Source organism: Telmatherina bonti (genome assembly GCF_933228915.1).
Source record: "Telmatherina bonti genome assembly, chromosome: 5".
Taxonomy (NCBI): domain Eukaryota; kingdom Metazoa; phylum Chordata; class Actinopteri; order Atheriniformes; family Telmatherinidae; genus Telmatherina; species Telmatherina bonti.
This window is the reverse complement of record NC_136623.1, coordinates 30,900,363-30,915,693: the sequence shown is the minus strand read 5'-3', so window position 1 is coordinate 30,915,693 and position 15,331 is coordinate 30,900,363. Positions and strand designations below refer to the sequence as shown.

The following is a 15,331-nucleotide window of genomic DNA, read 5'->3' as shown; positions in this document are numbered from 1 at the left end:
GCAGTCAAACATACCAATAAAAACCAATAAGTACCATGCAAATCTTGCAAGACCACATATTCTCAAACAAGAGACAACGTTTTCTTTGTATAGGCGAAATACCAAGAGAGGAGAGAATGGGTGGAAGGCAAAGACCTCTAATCAATACTAAATACTATATTTTCAAAATCAAACAAAAATATTTAATCTGTACATAATTTAGTACACACGAGTTCAGACTGGATCAGCAGTTTCTTTCCTCATCATCATATTTTTTAGTCTTTGCCAAACTCCTACCTTGGAATAATACAGAAAAGTTTTTAATTGATTCCAATCTCTTTATTCTCCTCCATATATCTGGAGAAAGGACGACTGGTTATGACTTCCAGACCAGCCTTCTCCATACCCGTCATGGGAGGGCTGCTGCCAGTGCGAACACGGTCCATCCCTCCCGGCATAGCTCCCAATGAAGTGATTCCTGCCCCGCTGAGGCTGACGGGCAGCTGGGTGATGCCCCCATTCTGGATTACAGAGATCTCATTGTTTTTCATGGCCAGCCCATTGGTGATAGCGGCTGCATACTGGTTCCAGAAGCCTGGGTCGACATTCATGGCTCGAGCGGCCAGATCTTTCTGAAACATCTCACTGAACTTCATGGCGTCCCCACCCAGCAGAGCCATGGGATTCTCCACAGACAGGCGCCGACCCCTGCGGGCAGGAGCATTGTTCCACATGTGTGTTCCCATGTGGACCTAAAAGTGGAAACATGAATATAGAAAAAAAAAATAATTAAACATCACAAGCCTTTTCCTTGTAAGTCAAAGGTTTAATGAGTAACTACATATATAAGAATTCTGTGGGTTGGAATTAAAGGCAGTAGGTTGAATGTGCAGACATTAAATGCTAAAATTCTAACATGTACATGGTTCCCAGTGGTATTTATCAAAAGCTAATGTGTTAAATGTTAAAATGTATGTGTTATTATAACCAAAGTTACCCTATCTCTATAAACATACCTTCAGATTGCCCTTTGTGGTGAAAGCCCTTCCACAAATAGAGCAGGCAAAAGGTTTCTCCCCTGTGTGTGTGCGCTCATGGATTTGCAGAGCGCTGGCTGAGGAGAAATTTTTCCCACATGAGTGGCAGTTATGCTGCTTAGGAGTGCGACGTGGAGGTGGAGGAGCCAACATGGGGTTGATACTGGGGCTCATGGTGGTTGGGGGAGCTGCAGCTGGAACCTGAATGCCCACAGGCAAGTGAGAATTGTCACTCAGAGACTTGCCATGTCCATTCATTTCCATTTTGATCATGTTTGATGCAGTGCTGGCCAAACTAGGCGTACTTAGTCCTGGAAAAAACACAAAATTCACTACATTAATATTATAATATTATTGGCACATATTCAAGTACTGACAAGCAGATGAGATCTGTTCAAATTTATGAATTGGAATAGCTGGTTTTCCTCAAACTCACCTCGGTCTCTGTTTAGAAACAGCATGTTAAAGTGGCTCTCCTCCTTGATGAAGTGCCTGCCAGGTTGAGTGGCAGTGAGGTCAAGGGCCCCGGTGCCTTCAGTTGCAGAAAGCGGAGATGGGGTCTCTGATTTTTCCGACTTCACTGTTGCCAAGCCAGCTGCATTGTTCTCATGGCCCTCCTCTGCTGTCATGGCACTGCTGTTGTTATTACAGAATGTAGCTGGGGACTTGGATCGCTGGCTCTCAGAATGGCTATGAACTGGGGACAAATGCTGCATGGAGCCAGAGGACTCAGACAAAGCGGGGCTCCCCAAGCTTTGACCTTCAGCATCTCCTCCTAATGACAGAGAATCAGTGGTAAAACAGTCAGCCTCCACTGCAAAGCTGCTGCCATTCTGTGGAGGCTTCTGACCAAATGAGCGAGTCATATTGGCAATAGAGTCTGTCATCTTCATCTGGTTCTCCAGTGCTGCGATGCTAGAAATAATGGAAGTTGGGGGTGAGCTTCCAGGAGAATAAGGTTTAGATGAGTCCACCTCGCCATCTTTCAGGTCACCATCATCATCAATAGCCTGCTCCATTTCATCCAGAAAGTCATCATCATAATTACTCATTGCATCTAAGCTCTTCTCATCAAATGACAGGTCTGTTTCCATGTCCTGCAGGCTTTCAGGAACAGGGGTGTTGGGAATCTGTCCTCCCATGTGCATGCGGATGTGCTGTTGTAGCACAACAGCGTTGGTGAACTTCTTCTGACAAATAGGGCAGGAGTGTTGGACACGAAGTGGGGGTTTGGACCTGTGGACACCAAAGTGTGTTTTCAGGTTTCCCTTGGTGGTGAATGCTCGTCCACAAATCTTGCATTTGAATGGCCTCTCACCAGTGTGGATACGGTAGTGCATCTTCAGAGCACTCTGACAGCTGAGAACACGATGGCAGATGACACATTGGTTGGGGTCAGTCATCTTCTTATCAATATTCTCAACAAGCTGCTGCAACTTTGATGTCTCTGAGGTTTGCATAGAGTCTAGGAGGCCTCCAAATGGAAACTTGGCCTTAAACTGGTCCGATAACATGGGAAGGACAGGATGGGAGACAGGATTAGTAACTGAGTTGGGGCTGCTGATGGGGTCAATAACTTGGCCATTGCCTGATGATGTTGTGGATGTGACAGTGGGGGAAAGAAGCACTTGAGTTACTGTAGTTGTGGTGGTTGTGTTCTCTCCTGGTCTACTAGAGCAACTTGGGGACAAAATAATGCCTTCAGGTTTCAGGAGAGGAGGTGCTTCACTTCCAAGGCTGGGTTTTGGAGAGGGTGATGTAGTGGTCATACCCGAGTCAGTGGTGATATTTGGGGACAAAGATACACACTCACTTGAAGGTGGCGAAGGCCTCTGAGGAGACCTGTTGAGTGGAGTGAGGCTTGGAGACTCAGCAAAACCTCCAATCATGCTGGGAAGCGTTGGTGGTAACTGGAGCCCAACAGAGGTGGGAACGGTGGGCAGGACAGGTTTACTGTCTAGCCATGTGGTAACAGGTTTTTCTGGTGGTAACGACATGCCATAAGGGATGCCTGAACTTGTGGGCACATTGTCCAGGTACTCTGGCACAGGGTAAGGGTTCATTTGAATGTGTGGGTATTTCTCTTTGTGCCTCTGGAAGTGAACTTTCAGATTCCCCTTGGTGGAGAAACGGTTCCCGCATATGTTGCATTTATAGGGTCTTTCTCCAGTGTGGGAGCGCAAGTGGATCTGCAGGGCACTGTCACTGCCAAACACCTTGGCACAGAACCGACACTTATGTTTGAAGAAAGGGTCATCAGAGCTGGGCTTAGTGTCAAACACAGAAACATTGGGGGGCTTTCCCTTGCGGTGCTTCATTAAAGCAGAGAGAGGATCAAGAGCATTGGCTGTGGCTGCTATGCTGGCCAGAGGATTGGGGAAAATGACACTGTTTGAGGAGCTGTGAGGTATGAGTGGTAGACTGGAGGCAGAGTTCAGAATGTTGCTGTGATTGAGGGTGGGAGGGGTGGTTGAGTTCCTGGGGAGTGCTGAGCTGCTGCTGATACCCCCACCTCCTGTTATGTTGCTGCTAGTGCTGCTGCTATTTGTGACTGAAGATGAGCAGACAGGATGAAGAGACGACAAACCAGTTCCATTGGGTGGGGGAAACACTGCATTATTTGCATTATTTGGAGATGTGTTTGAAACTGAGGAGCTAGATTGCTGAGTGCCACTTTGTGGTGTTTGAGAGAGAGGCCCTTCTATTGCTGAGGTCATAGCTGAAGGGCCTTGGCCGTTTAGAGTTGCTGGCAACCTTACAGGCAACTGATGGACAGGGGGAGTGATGAAGTTATGCAGTTGAAGCTGACTTGCAGCAGGAGGAACACAGGAAGATACAGGCCCCTGACTTGCAGCACTACTGTGATGGTGGTTGATAGCAGGTTGTGGGCCTGACTGTCTGTTCATGAGAGCCACCTGACTGCGGATTTGTTCTATTAGCTGAAGCTGATGGATCTGCTGCTGCTGGAGGGCCATCAACTGGTCCAGAATCATCGGAATAGCCATGGTGGAAACCCCACTGCCCACTGCAGCCCTTACACTTTGTGAAAACTGGGCAACTGCGACCCGGGTGCTGTGCAGGGTTTCCAAAGTAACATTGGTGCTTGGCATGGTGTAGCTTGTAAGAGCAGAAGGGACAACATCGTTGAGCTGAGGTAGGGAGCCGTCTGGCTCAGGAGATGTCACATCTCTCTCTTCAGAATCTATGTTTTTTTCAGGTGAAAGCTCGAGCTCCATCTGCTCATCCTCCTTTTCCAGGACATTGACCTCATTTAAGGTTGTTGTCTCTGGGACATCATCCCCCTCACCAGCAGGACTTTGATTGCCCTCCCTGGGGTCCTCACTGTCATCTTGCTCGCTAGGGCAGCTGGGCACAGGCGAGGGCTCTGACGGATACTCCTGGGAAGGGTTAGGTGTGTCCTCATTGTCATTCACTATGAGTACCAGGGGATTCTTGGTACAGCTCTTTAAATGTTCACAAAAGTCTGACCACTTGAAGAACTCAGCGCAACACTTTTCACATACGTGAGTCTCTTCACTGCCGCTGCGACTTTCATTCCCACTATCGGCATCATCCAGCACGTCACCTCGGGCTGCATGGAGGGGAGAATGTCAGGAGAGTGGAAGGGGATAGGGAAAAGGGGAGGAGGGGAGGGGTGAAACAAGAATTAATGAATAAATAATCAATATAGAATTCACACATATTTTTCAGTGCAGTGCAGCAAAGATTTAACCTTTGATTTTTTTTCTCTTTTAACATAACCAAAATCAATATCTTTTTATTTTTTTTTACTCTGAACAAATTGCCCTAGTTCACCAATTCTCAAGACCCAGATTTGTGCATTCACACCCTCTCGATAGAGCCAGCTAATAATTTTCTTTGTGCAATCCATCAAATTATGAGGGCCTATCAATTGTGGATACTGCCGCTTAATGAAATTCCATAGAACCCATTGATTTCCAATATTTCATACAATTCACAGCTGCCTCATCTGTTGGGTACAAATCAGGACTTTGATGGTCCCATTAGGATTCCCCTCTGCTATCAAGCTCAGTCATTTCCACCTGAATTTCAAATGGTGAGGCTGTTTTCCTTCAGCAAAGAAAAGGCAATATTTTACAGCCCAAGAGCAAAGAACTCTATTCTCCAACTTTTGTTATTATGTCAGCACAAATATTTGTAATAGGATATACAGATATTTCCTTTTTATTTTTGTGGCAGCTCTTTTATAATTATCCTACAAATAAAAACGGGGATAAGATCAAATATATGCAACCAAAACCTTGTAAAAATTTCCAAAAACGCCAACTGGTTCTTCTGGTTGCTTAGCTTCCCCCCACACCCCCCAAGTTCTCTGACACAAGACCCAACAAATTATATACTGTGCAATGGCAGCAAAGTCTCTGATTAGTTGCACATGTTTAATCACAGTTGTAAGAAGCCACTTCCTCTTTCACATACAACCATCATGAGTCAAACAAACCGGCACAAGCTCTGAAAACTGACCTAATTCACACCTGATCAAAACCATGTAAAAAGGGCCTCCCTTGTAAGTTTATTATTTTTTTTCTAAAACTACAGATTTGTATGTGTGTCTGTGTGTAAGTCTGCATAAACATATCTATTTCAATGTTAAAGGGTCCACACTCAGTGCGATCTGGTGTGTTGCTTCTGTATATTAAAACCAACAAAAATGTTGCATAACCATTTGAAGTATTTCATATACACACAAAGTTTCAAACAGATAAATATAGATATAAAGATATAATTAATATAATAATAATAATAATAATAATAATAATAATAATAATAATAATAATAAACACCTTAAAAGCATGTTATGAAAGAACTGAGTTCCAAAGTGATTTTATGACTTTTTATTTTATGACAATTATCATCAGTAAAACTAAAATGTGACTGAAGCGAATTTCTAAAATGTAACAAGGTTGCTTTGAATAATATGTTTGGAGAGTGTGTGTGTGTGTGTATGTGGGGGGAGGGGAGGGGGGGGGGGGGGGGGGGGGGGGGTCAAAAGTAGCCCCAGAAAACTAGCAGAAAGGGCTGCACCTTACGCTTGCTCAGCAGCTCATGTCCCACAGCACATTGTGAGATTCATACAGCAGTTACGCTGAGGCAGAGGCAGAGAAAACCACAATGAAGAAGACATGAGGTATTTGTGCCAATTACAGCGACTCATTAGAAAAGAAATTCATCACTCCTCCTGTAATCTGCAGCCAATGGGTGGGGGGGGGGGGGGGGGGGGGGGGGGGGGGGGGGGCAAGCGCTATCATGGTCTGGTGTCTGTGACTTAATTAATTATCAGCACAATGGTTTTGGATAGACTCTGTGTTCTTATCCCCACTGGGTGCTCGAGCCGACAGAGGAAGGTATCATTTTGCTTAATCATGCACACTGATAGGTTAAATAAATAAATAAAAAATTAAACACAATTTGGCATCACAGAGTCTAGAGAAAATAAGATGGAATATCTTGCACATTTTAATTTGAGAATTTGAATTTAATCACTTTTGTTTTTTTGTTTTTTTACAGTGTCAATTTCATCAATCTGTGAAATCAGTATAAACATCCACTAAATAAAAATTAGTTAACAGGAAAAAGAGAAGAAAAGGAAAAGGAAAAGTAAAGACATAGAAAGAGAATGAACGATTGGAAACGTCAGCGACACGTGACAGCAGGCTAAAAAGCTCCTTAGCCGAGAAGCGGACAGCAGAACTCATTTCCATAATTGAGGGTTGAAAGGTCAACACAAATGAGTAGGCATTGTGTTGAGCTGATTAGTTATTAGAATGGTATTACTGTCAATCTCTTTTATTCATTCATACAATTACAAGTGGGGGCCTGTGTATGCCTCTGACCTCACACAAGCACACACACTGATACGCTTTTAAAACACAGACTAAGAACATGCATGGATTATGTGCTTATGTTCAGCAATACAAGCCTAAAACATAGAAACTGAAGTCTAAATATTTTTACACTAACTGAAAATGACCAGTCTGGACTTTGCATTGATGTTTTGCATTTCCCCATTTGACAAAAATACTCTGAGTATGTTTAATTAAAGAAAAAAAATAAACGACTGTTTTCTGTTTTCTTGTTTTTTTCAATTAAGTTTGGTAAATTTTAAAGCATTCTCCCTTTACGTCATCCTCTCCGTCTCACACTGTGTTTCTGTGCTGCACATACTATGAGCAATGAGCAAGAACAAAACTATTGAGACCTGAAAAAAAAAATTGATTAGCCAAATAAAAGTTAAAAATCAACAATTTCAATTCCTGGAAGTTCTCATATTTGATAAAGCATTAAAATGGTGTCATGGTCATGAAAAAAAGGAAGAAGTGGAGATGCAGAAATTTGCGGTTAATTATGTCTGTTTAAATGTTGCAGCGATTAGTCAGTGTTAATTACAGCTGAACAAGCTACAGCTATAAACCACCTGATCATTTTTATGCCTCCACCAAAAATAAAAATAAAAAACAAAAAACAAAAAAGAAAAAACAGTCCGGGCCCATCATCATAAAACATCTGCAGCATGATTCACCGTTGAAGTGCGGGACCACTGTGTTGTGCAGCTGTCAAGGCGACATTTTGTGCTTTAGTGTTTAGAATACGTGTTAAAGATGCATATGTGTGTGTTTTTTGTTATCTATACGCATGAGTATGTAAGTGTTTGGTGGTGGCGGTAATGTGTGTGTGTGTGTGTGTGTGTGTGTGTGTGTGTGTGGAAAGGGGGTGGGGATGGGGTGTATTGATTTCCCCACAAGATGGAAAAGGAAGAAAGAAAGACATGGAAAAAAAAATCCAATCCGTTTTTCATTCCTTTAAGAGTCTTCATTTTCCCAGATGCAAATATTTAGCTGAACGCAGTCAATGGGGGGATTGTAGACATCGAATCTAAGTGTCCGCTATCATGCTCAGCAATCTTTGGCATGCTAACTGAAACCGCTAATCTGACATATTATATCAGATGAGGCATTCATGCTGATTCTGTGACAGTCACAGAGCTGGGCATTGAGGCAAGCATGGGACAATTACAGATTCCCCTTTTCTTAACAATTTCCAGATTCACTTGATAAATACTCGCCTCATCTCCCACCCAGATGATGAAAATGGTCCCGTTTAAAATATCAGTATCTCATTTAAAAATAGATCATTTAACAACCGTCTTAATTTAACCTCTTCATTCTTCTCTCTTTTCTTTCTGAAACCGAGGCCGAAGGAAGAGTTTGTGATCAGCATCTTTACTTCCGCTGCTCCTCGAGCTGCTCCTCTTTAAGTTCTATTCCTCTGAAGAACCTGCGAACAGCTCAACACCCTCGCAGAGATGCATCACCGTTAAGTTCCTGCTCAAGCTGTGAGCAGAAAGAGGCCTGTGGGGTCCGGCGATGCCGGAACTCTTCCCTGTTTCACTGAATTCTCCCAGTTCACACTTCCGCATCTGCCATTTTCAAATAACTCATTTAATTATATTTGTTTCTGTGACAAGGGCGAGGATATATTCTGTACTCAGCTTAATCTTAATTTTGGAACAAATCTGAACAGAATTAAAATGCTACATAATTTTTAAAAATCTGACTAATTTCATTCTGTGTTTTTATGAAGTGTAAATTTTCATCTTAAGACTAATTTTCAATTTAAAACGCTAATGTTGAATAATGATTTTTAATCATTTTTTGCACCAGCGGATCTCTTTAAAAAAATAAAAGAAGTTATTTTTCAGCTAAACAAACTCTGGACTCTAATATGTGTGACAATCTGCTCACTTAGCATCTCCTCGGGCGATCCTGTGCATCCTCAGACCTGCAGAGGCTCGAGCATCTCCAGCACAGCTCTCTGTCTGTGTGTGTGTGTGTGTGTGTGTGTGTGTCATCAGGCCGGTCAGTCCTACTGCAGAGTGGTACAGTCATATCTGCACACACAGAGAGGCCTTTGTCATCGCCTGCAGATGTGGAGCAGCCAAAACATTAACGATTTGTTTGTGTAAGCATTTGCAATACAGTATTCAATGACGGCACTCTCTCCAGATGACCGTGTCACCCGTCAAGATGGCTCTCTGTGAATGGATTCACAAAAGAACTTGACATGAGGAGACTTCAGGATCTAATAGATATTCATCCTCCTGAACACAAAATACACATATATTCCATTTGTTCTTTGTCAGATTTAAATAATAAAAAAAAAGAAAAAGACTTTCTTGTTATCGTTGTCAACCGCTCCTATAGTTTGTTCATTCCGGTGCTAAAAATCACTTTAACAAACCAAACGAAAAACCTCCAGCAGATGACTTGCTAGTGATCTCCTAAATCCTGTAAAAATGCTCCGTTGTCTAACGTTAAATAGTGCTTACGTCGCCTGATCGTCCTTCCTCTCAATCAGGATCTCACTTGCTCGTGTGTGTGTCTTTTCAGCGCGGAGTTGTAATTAAGACGCAGCCATATTTGAGTGCCTTCTTGAACACATCCTTGGCACAACTATGTGGGTGGTCCACAGGCCTGCACCCAGTGGTGAGAAGGGATTAAAACAAAAGGCAAACAAAGCCCCACTGCAAGGGAAGTGGGAAACAACTATGTAGTCACTGTCAGCAGGGATTTTCTCACTTTGATATATTTTCTGCTCATCAACAGAGTGTGCCCATGCCTTCCCTTTCTCCTCAGTTACCGAGGAGACCAAACACTTCCCCAAACATATCAACTCTTAATAGATTTTGGTTTTAAATGATTACGAATACAGCCTGAACGGGTGCTGTGGCTGAAAATGGACAATAAAAGCATCACAGATGTGCCTTTTTTTCTACTGTATTGCAGATATGTGACACTACTTATAAAACAATTATCGTGAAAAAATATCAGTTTTTCTCGTTTACTGTTGCTCTGCTGGATGAGAATTAAAATGATCTCCTTGTGAGTGTGTGAAACTTGCACACCGGCGCTCCAAACCCCAGCCCCACTCTGCTGACACCCTCCAGATGCACACCTTCAAAGACACATGGTGCGGAGGAAGTGGTGGGGTGGTGGAAAGCCCGTCGCCGCTCACACTTTCTAGGACACGAGTAAGCTTTGCTGCCAAGGTCAGCGGCACACATGTTCTAATTGTACAAAGAGCTTGACATCTAGCGGCAGGATCTGGCTGGCCAGGGCAACACAAAGGTTAAGTCAGCAAGCTTTGTAAAAGCACTCCAAAGCAGACCCCCCCCCCCACCCCCCCACTCATGCCACCCACCCTTGTACTCCTCCATCTCCTCCTCTTTCTATCCTTACACATATACACTACCCCCATCTCCCCATACACCCAGGGGACAAGCATCCGGAAGGCCTGAAAGGGGCGGGGGGGGGGGGGGGGACGACATGCCACACAGGAACCTGTTGGCACTTTTTTCATGTTTTTGAGGATGAAGCATGTTAAACCAGGGTAGGGTGGCAAAAGAAAAAAAAGTCACACATTAAATATGTCAGATTAAGTTTTTAAAATTTGAGGGGAAAAAATATATATATATATATATATGTGGACACATTTTGTTTGTTGATCGTTTTCACGTAACACACCGAGTGTGTGAATCTTTTCGTTTGGACAACTAAATTTAGGACTTTCTTCCAAAATAAGAGTTCCAGCCACTGTGGATTTCAGGTCTACATCGAGCTCATTTGGAACTTTTTGAGTTCCTTTCAACATTTTATGCAACGATTTGTCGAGGCCAGCGATCGATGAGGGTTCGTCACGAGCTGCAGCACAGCCACAGGGAGCAGAGAACCCGATCATGCTGCAGTGATACACCGACAGTCTGACGTTAGGAGCTCCTCGTGTAAGGTAGCTTTGGATGAGACATGGTGTTATTAGGTTTATTTAAGTGTGTATAGGCTCACTGTGCTCTGCCAAAGGCTTGGGACTGTTTCCCTGCTTCGTCTGTGCTGAACACAAGCGAGTCAGTATTGTGCTGCGAGGACAGAACATTCCACGTTCACTTCCAGTCTTCAGCACAATGGCATTGACAGTATACAGTATTTTACCCAGAACGCAGTCTGTGTGCATTCCAGATTTTATTTCACATATAAATCTAGAAGAAGTGACCATTTGTTTCCACTTCTCTTGTTTCCGATTGTAAATAAGAAAAATTGACTTTTTATGGTAAATTTTAGCTGAAGGTTGAAATTTCCAACAGGAAAGCTTCCATCCAACAGGAGAGAAACCTGATGGATGCTTTGTGTCGCTGACCAAACTCAGAGAGGTTATCTCAACACCCCAACACTGACAGAGTTTGTGAATGTGAATAGACCATAAATTTAAAAGAAAAGACAAAAAAGGAATAAATTGGACAAAGGAGCCATGCAGGAGTCATCAATGTAACCCCCCCCCCCCCCTCCTTTCACACCAACATTTCACCATGCAAAGACAGCCGCTCCCCGGAGATTACATCACGCATTTCTATTCTAAAGAAGCCTTGGAAAGTGTGTGTGTATGCATGTTGTTGTTGTTGTTGTGTGTGTGTGTGTGTGTGTGTGTGTGTGTTGACCAACATGGTTTAAGATTTAGAAATAAAAGCAGTGATTTAAATGCAACATTTTCTTCATTGATAACAGATTTTTTTGTTAAATGAAAGAAATAATTAAACAATTTCTCTTTTTAATAAAAATATGATGAACATCCCAAAAGAAAAAAACATAAAAAAAATACTTATCAAATATCATTTTTCTATATTCATCTATTAAAAACATAAACTAATGATTGCATTTCTGTTTTAAACATGAATATTTCTGCACTGACAAAAGCAGAAATCCCACAGGCGCTTCCCTTAGCATCAGACCTGACTTCCACTCTTTTACTCGTGTTTTTTTGTTGTTGAAAAGCCTGAGTACAGGCTGAGGAATAAATAATCCTTTTCTCCATATGGCGAGGACAAGCTCTGTCAAGCGATCCTGTCCACATTGTGAGCGAAAGGGAACAAATCAAGTGTGCTAAATTTATGTGAGGGGGGTAAACAAAAACCATTTCCATGACAAAACAAGAGCTTCGACCTGCAACAGACTCCGCATTTTGTCCCTCGCAGTGCCAGGCAGGGTTAGGGGGACAAAAGACGCAAACTCCCAATTAAAAAAATAAATTAAAAAAAAAACAAAAAAAAACTTAAACGTAGCGACTGTTTTAATATTAAATATATCAAGTTAGAAATAAATGTTCTTTCTTAAAATGTTATTTGCTAAATGAAGAATTTCTCATCTCTGAGAAATAATAACAAATATTTCCCATCTGATCTATTTGTATGTTTGTACACTCCTGTATAGTTGAGCACGCATCAATAAACAAAAATAAATAAATAAATTCAAATAAAATAATAGCCTAATGAGGAATCGATTTGAACAGGTTTTAAGAGTTCCAGCTTCAGGGTTTAGCTGTGTGTAAAGAAGTGTCTTAAATCACTTCTGCTTTTGAAGCAGGCCTTTCAAAGAAGGCCTTCAGCTCATAACACGGATGCTCTTACTGTAAACTGATCCATATTTATTCTAAGACGTGCATTTGTTCCGTTAATCTTAAAGATAATCTGTCAACAAACAGCCGACCGTGGTGCAACCTGGACCACATGCAGGTTTTTTGTTTTGTTTCTTGGAAGGGAATAAAATACACGCAAAACTCCTTTTTACATTTCCCTGGCACTGGAGACAAGATATTAACTTAATACTTAAATATGAAACAAAGGATTTATAGCTGGATAATACGTATTTATTTTAAGAAATAAATCCTAGTAGCCCTGAACAATCCGAGAGGGAACATAAACTGCTTTATCTGAGTCTTAAACTTGGAAGAATCGGCGGGGAAGAGCGCAGAGGAAGAAGTTGTGTGGATGAGGAAGCTCAGCTGATCTAACCCACTCACCGTGCTCCGAGATCACCCCGGCTAGCGCGGGATCCTCATCCGACTTGAGGTGCTGCGGCTTGGCTTGCTTGCGTCGGGACATGCTGCTGGCGTCAGGGCTGGAGATGCTGCTGAGTTCACGCTCCCAGATGTGTCTGCGTTTTGCAGATGCATCAGCGAAGAGCGAATGAATCAACACAGGCAAAAAAAAAAAAAAAAAAAAAAAAAAAAAAAGTTCGCAAACAGTCTGGCAGCGCAGAGTGGGGTCGGTGTTTGGTGGTGAGAGGGAGGGAAAACGTGAAATTAGCCCGTGTTGCTGCTGCTGCTGCTGTTGCTGTGTGTTGGATTGCGCATGTCGGGATAATAATTATGATAGTGAATAATGCCTCGCGATGAACGGCGTCGCGTGAAGGTGGGGGGGGCTGGCTGCAGTCCAGCGGACGCGCATTGGATATGGTGATGAGGGACGGACTAAGCAATTAGCCGCTTCACTCTCACACTTTATCAGTCTTTTTTTTTCCTCCCACTCCCCCCCCCCCCCCCCCCCCCCCCCCCCCCCCTCAAAACAATACAACACGCCAAAATCTCTTGTTTTTGAACAGTTCACACAGGGGGGGTCTCCAACTGGGAATGCTCCTTCTCCCTCTCCGTTAACTAACTCTGAAGTGCTCCTCTCTCAGTGTCTCTCCTCTGCATCACCCTGGCCTTCGTTGCCCCACTTTGTTGTTGCTCCTAACTTCAGAAAGTGTCCTCACACACAGCCTGCCTCCAGATCCAGGCTCACTTTCTCACACTCTCTCTCTCAGTAACTTCTTTTTGTTTGTTTTGGTGAGTCCTGGCTGAACTCGTACATCAAAGTCTCTGGAACGTTTCGGAGCTCTAAAGTTTTCTCTTGATGGACATCTTTGCGACAAAGTGGATGTTTATCTCATACAAAAAAAAAAAAAAAGCATCAGCAGAAGTAAAAATGTTGTTGAGTTGTTAAATGTTCACCGTTTTCTTGTTTGTTTGGGTTTTTTTTTTTTTTTTTTTTTTTTTTTTTTTGTTCCTCTTTTTTTTGTTTAGGCTTCACCAAACGGCGCGGCTCCGCTCTCCAAACTTTGACGCGCGTCTGATCCGACAGAGCACAAGTCCTCCTCTTGGTGACCAGAAAGTAACTGGGAGGAAGACAAAAAAAAAAAAAAAAAGCAGCCGTCCTGTTTAAAACAAAAGAGCAGTGAGTGGTGCCGTTCTTGTGGACGCGCTGGAATCCCTCCTGTCGCCGCGTCTCAGCTCCCGGTTGCGCCTTCGCCTTGGTGCGCTCACCAAAAAAAGAAAAAAAAAAGGGGGGTAAAAGTGTCTTAAATTGGCAACTAAACGCACCAACAGAGCGGGCTCAGTAGGAAAAAAAAAACAAAACTTCAGCCAGCGTGTCTCCTCCTGCAGGCTCGCGTCGAAGCCAACTTAGAAGTTATCTCGCGGCAGCCCGGTCGCAGCGTCGCTGGGCATGGCTCTGCGTGTGTGTGGGACTGAGCTGTGTGTGAGAGTCAACCCCCAAGCAAGGGTTCAGCCCATTGCTTTCAGCCACCACTAGGATGTACCACCACGTTGCTGTTCAGTGGATCGTCCTCAGTCTCCTGTGTGAACACCCAGATTTGACCTCCCGTCATATAACACCGCGCGACTCTCGCCAGACTCCGTTTAGAGAGGATACACTGTCATATTAATCATGGGAAGTATTTTCATTTTATGGGACAGGAGATCCCAGCGAGGGCTTTCCCATCACACATTTATTTTAACCTCACTTCCAGTTTAAGAACATTTTAGCTGCTGGTGCATGACAGTAATCATACTGAGCAGTAAAAAAAAAAAAAAAAAAAAAAAAGAATTATTGAAATACTAAAACATATTTAAACTTAAAAAATGGAAAATGACTGCATGATGTGTTTGAATATTCTGATAAGTGGCTAATTTTATGGCACCTGGTTGTAATGAAAAGAAGCCAAAAGAGACAGTTGTTGCAGCTCATTGTTGTGCAGAGGGATCATGTTAACCCCTCACTTTGCTCCTTTCCTCCCCTTCTGTTTGCATTCAGTTGTCTGGAAGTCGAGGACAAAGGATGCACGACGCAGACTGGCACGTGAAGCTGGTGGAACTTTTAAATAATGCAACAAAAAAAAGCCCAATCTTTCTATTAAAACAATAATTCTACCACTAATAAAATAAAAAACAAAGTTTGCCAAATAAGGTGTAATAATAGATCCCCAGCTTTTCTCTCCCTCTCTGTTAAAGCTTCCCTCCTCCCTCTTCCCTCCCTCATGTCTGTTTGACCTGTCTACTCCCCTGCGTCCACCTCATATGAGACAAATCTGTTGACAACAAGGTCGTCCTGTGAGCAAACTTTCTTCTTTCTCCTCTACTCTTTCCATCATCCCCCCTTCCCTCTTCCTTCTGAAGTTATATCCAAAAGC

General features: G+C 43.0%; 1 protein-coding gene across 1 annotated transcript; it reads right to left on the bottom strand.

Annotated features, from left to right (window-relative positions):
- Positions 1 to 299: 299 nt before the first annotated feature.
- Positions 300 to 12,984, bottom strand: sall3a (spalt-like transcription factor 3a; the record flags this gene model as incomplete). Its single annotated transcript, XM_079241283.1, has 4 exons — positions 300 to 731; positions 996 to 1,327; positions 1,453 to 4,608; positions 12,903 to 12,984. The coding sequence occupies 4 exons, from the start codon at positions 12,982 to 12,984 to the stop codon at positions 300 to 302; spliced, it is 4,002 nt and encodes a 1,333-aa protein (XP_079097409.1).
- Positions 12,985 to 15,331: the final 2,347 nt, after the last annotated feature.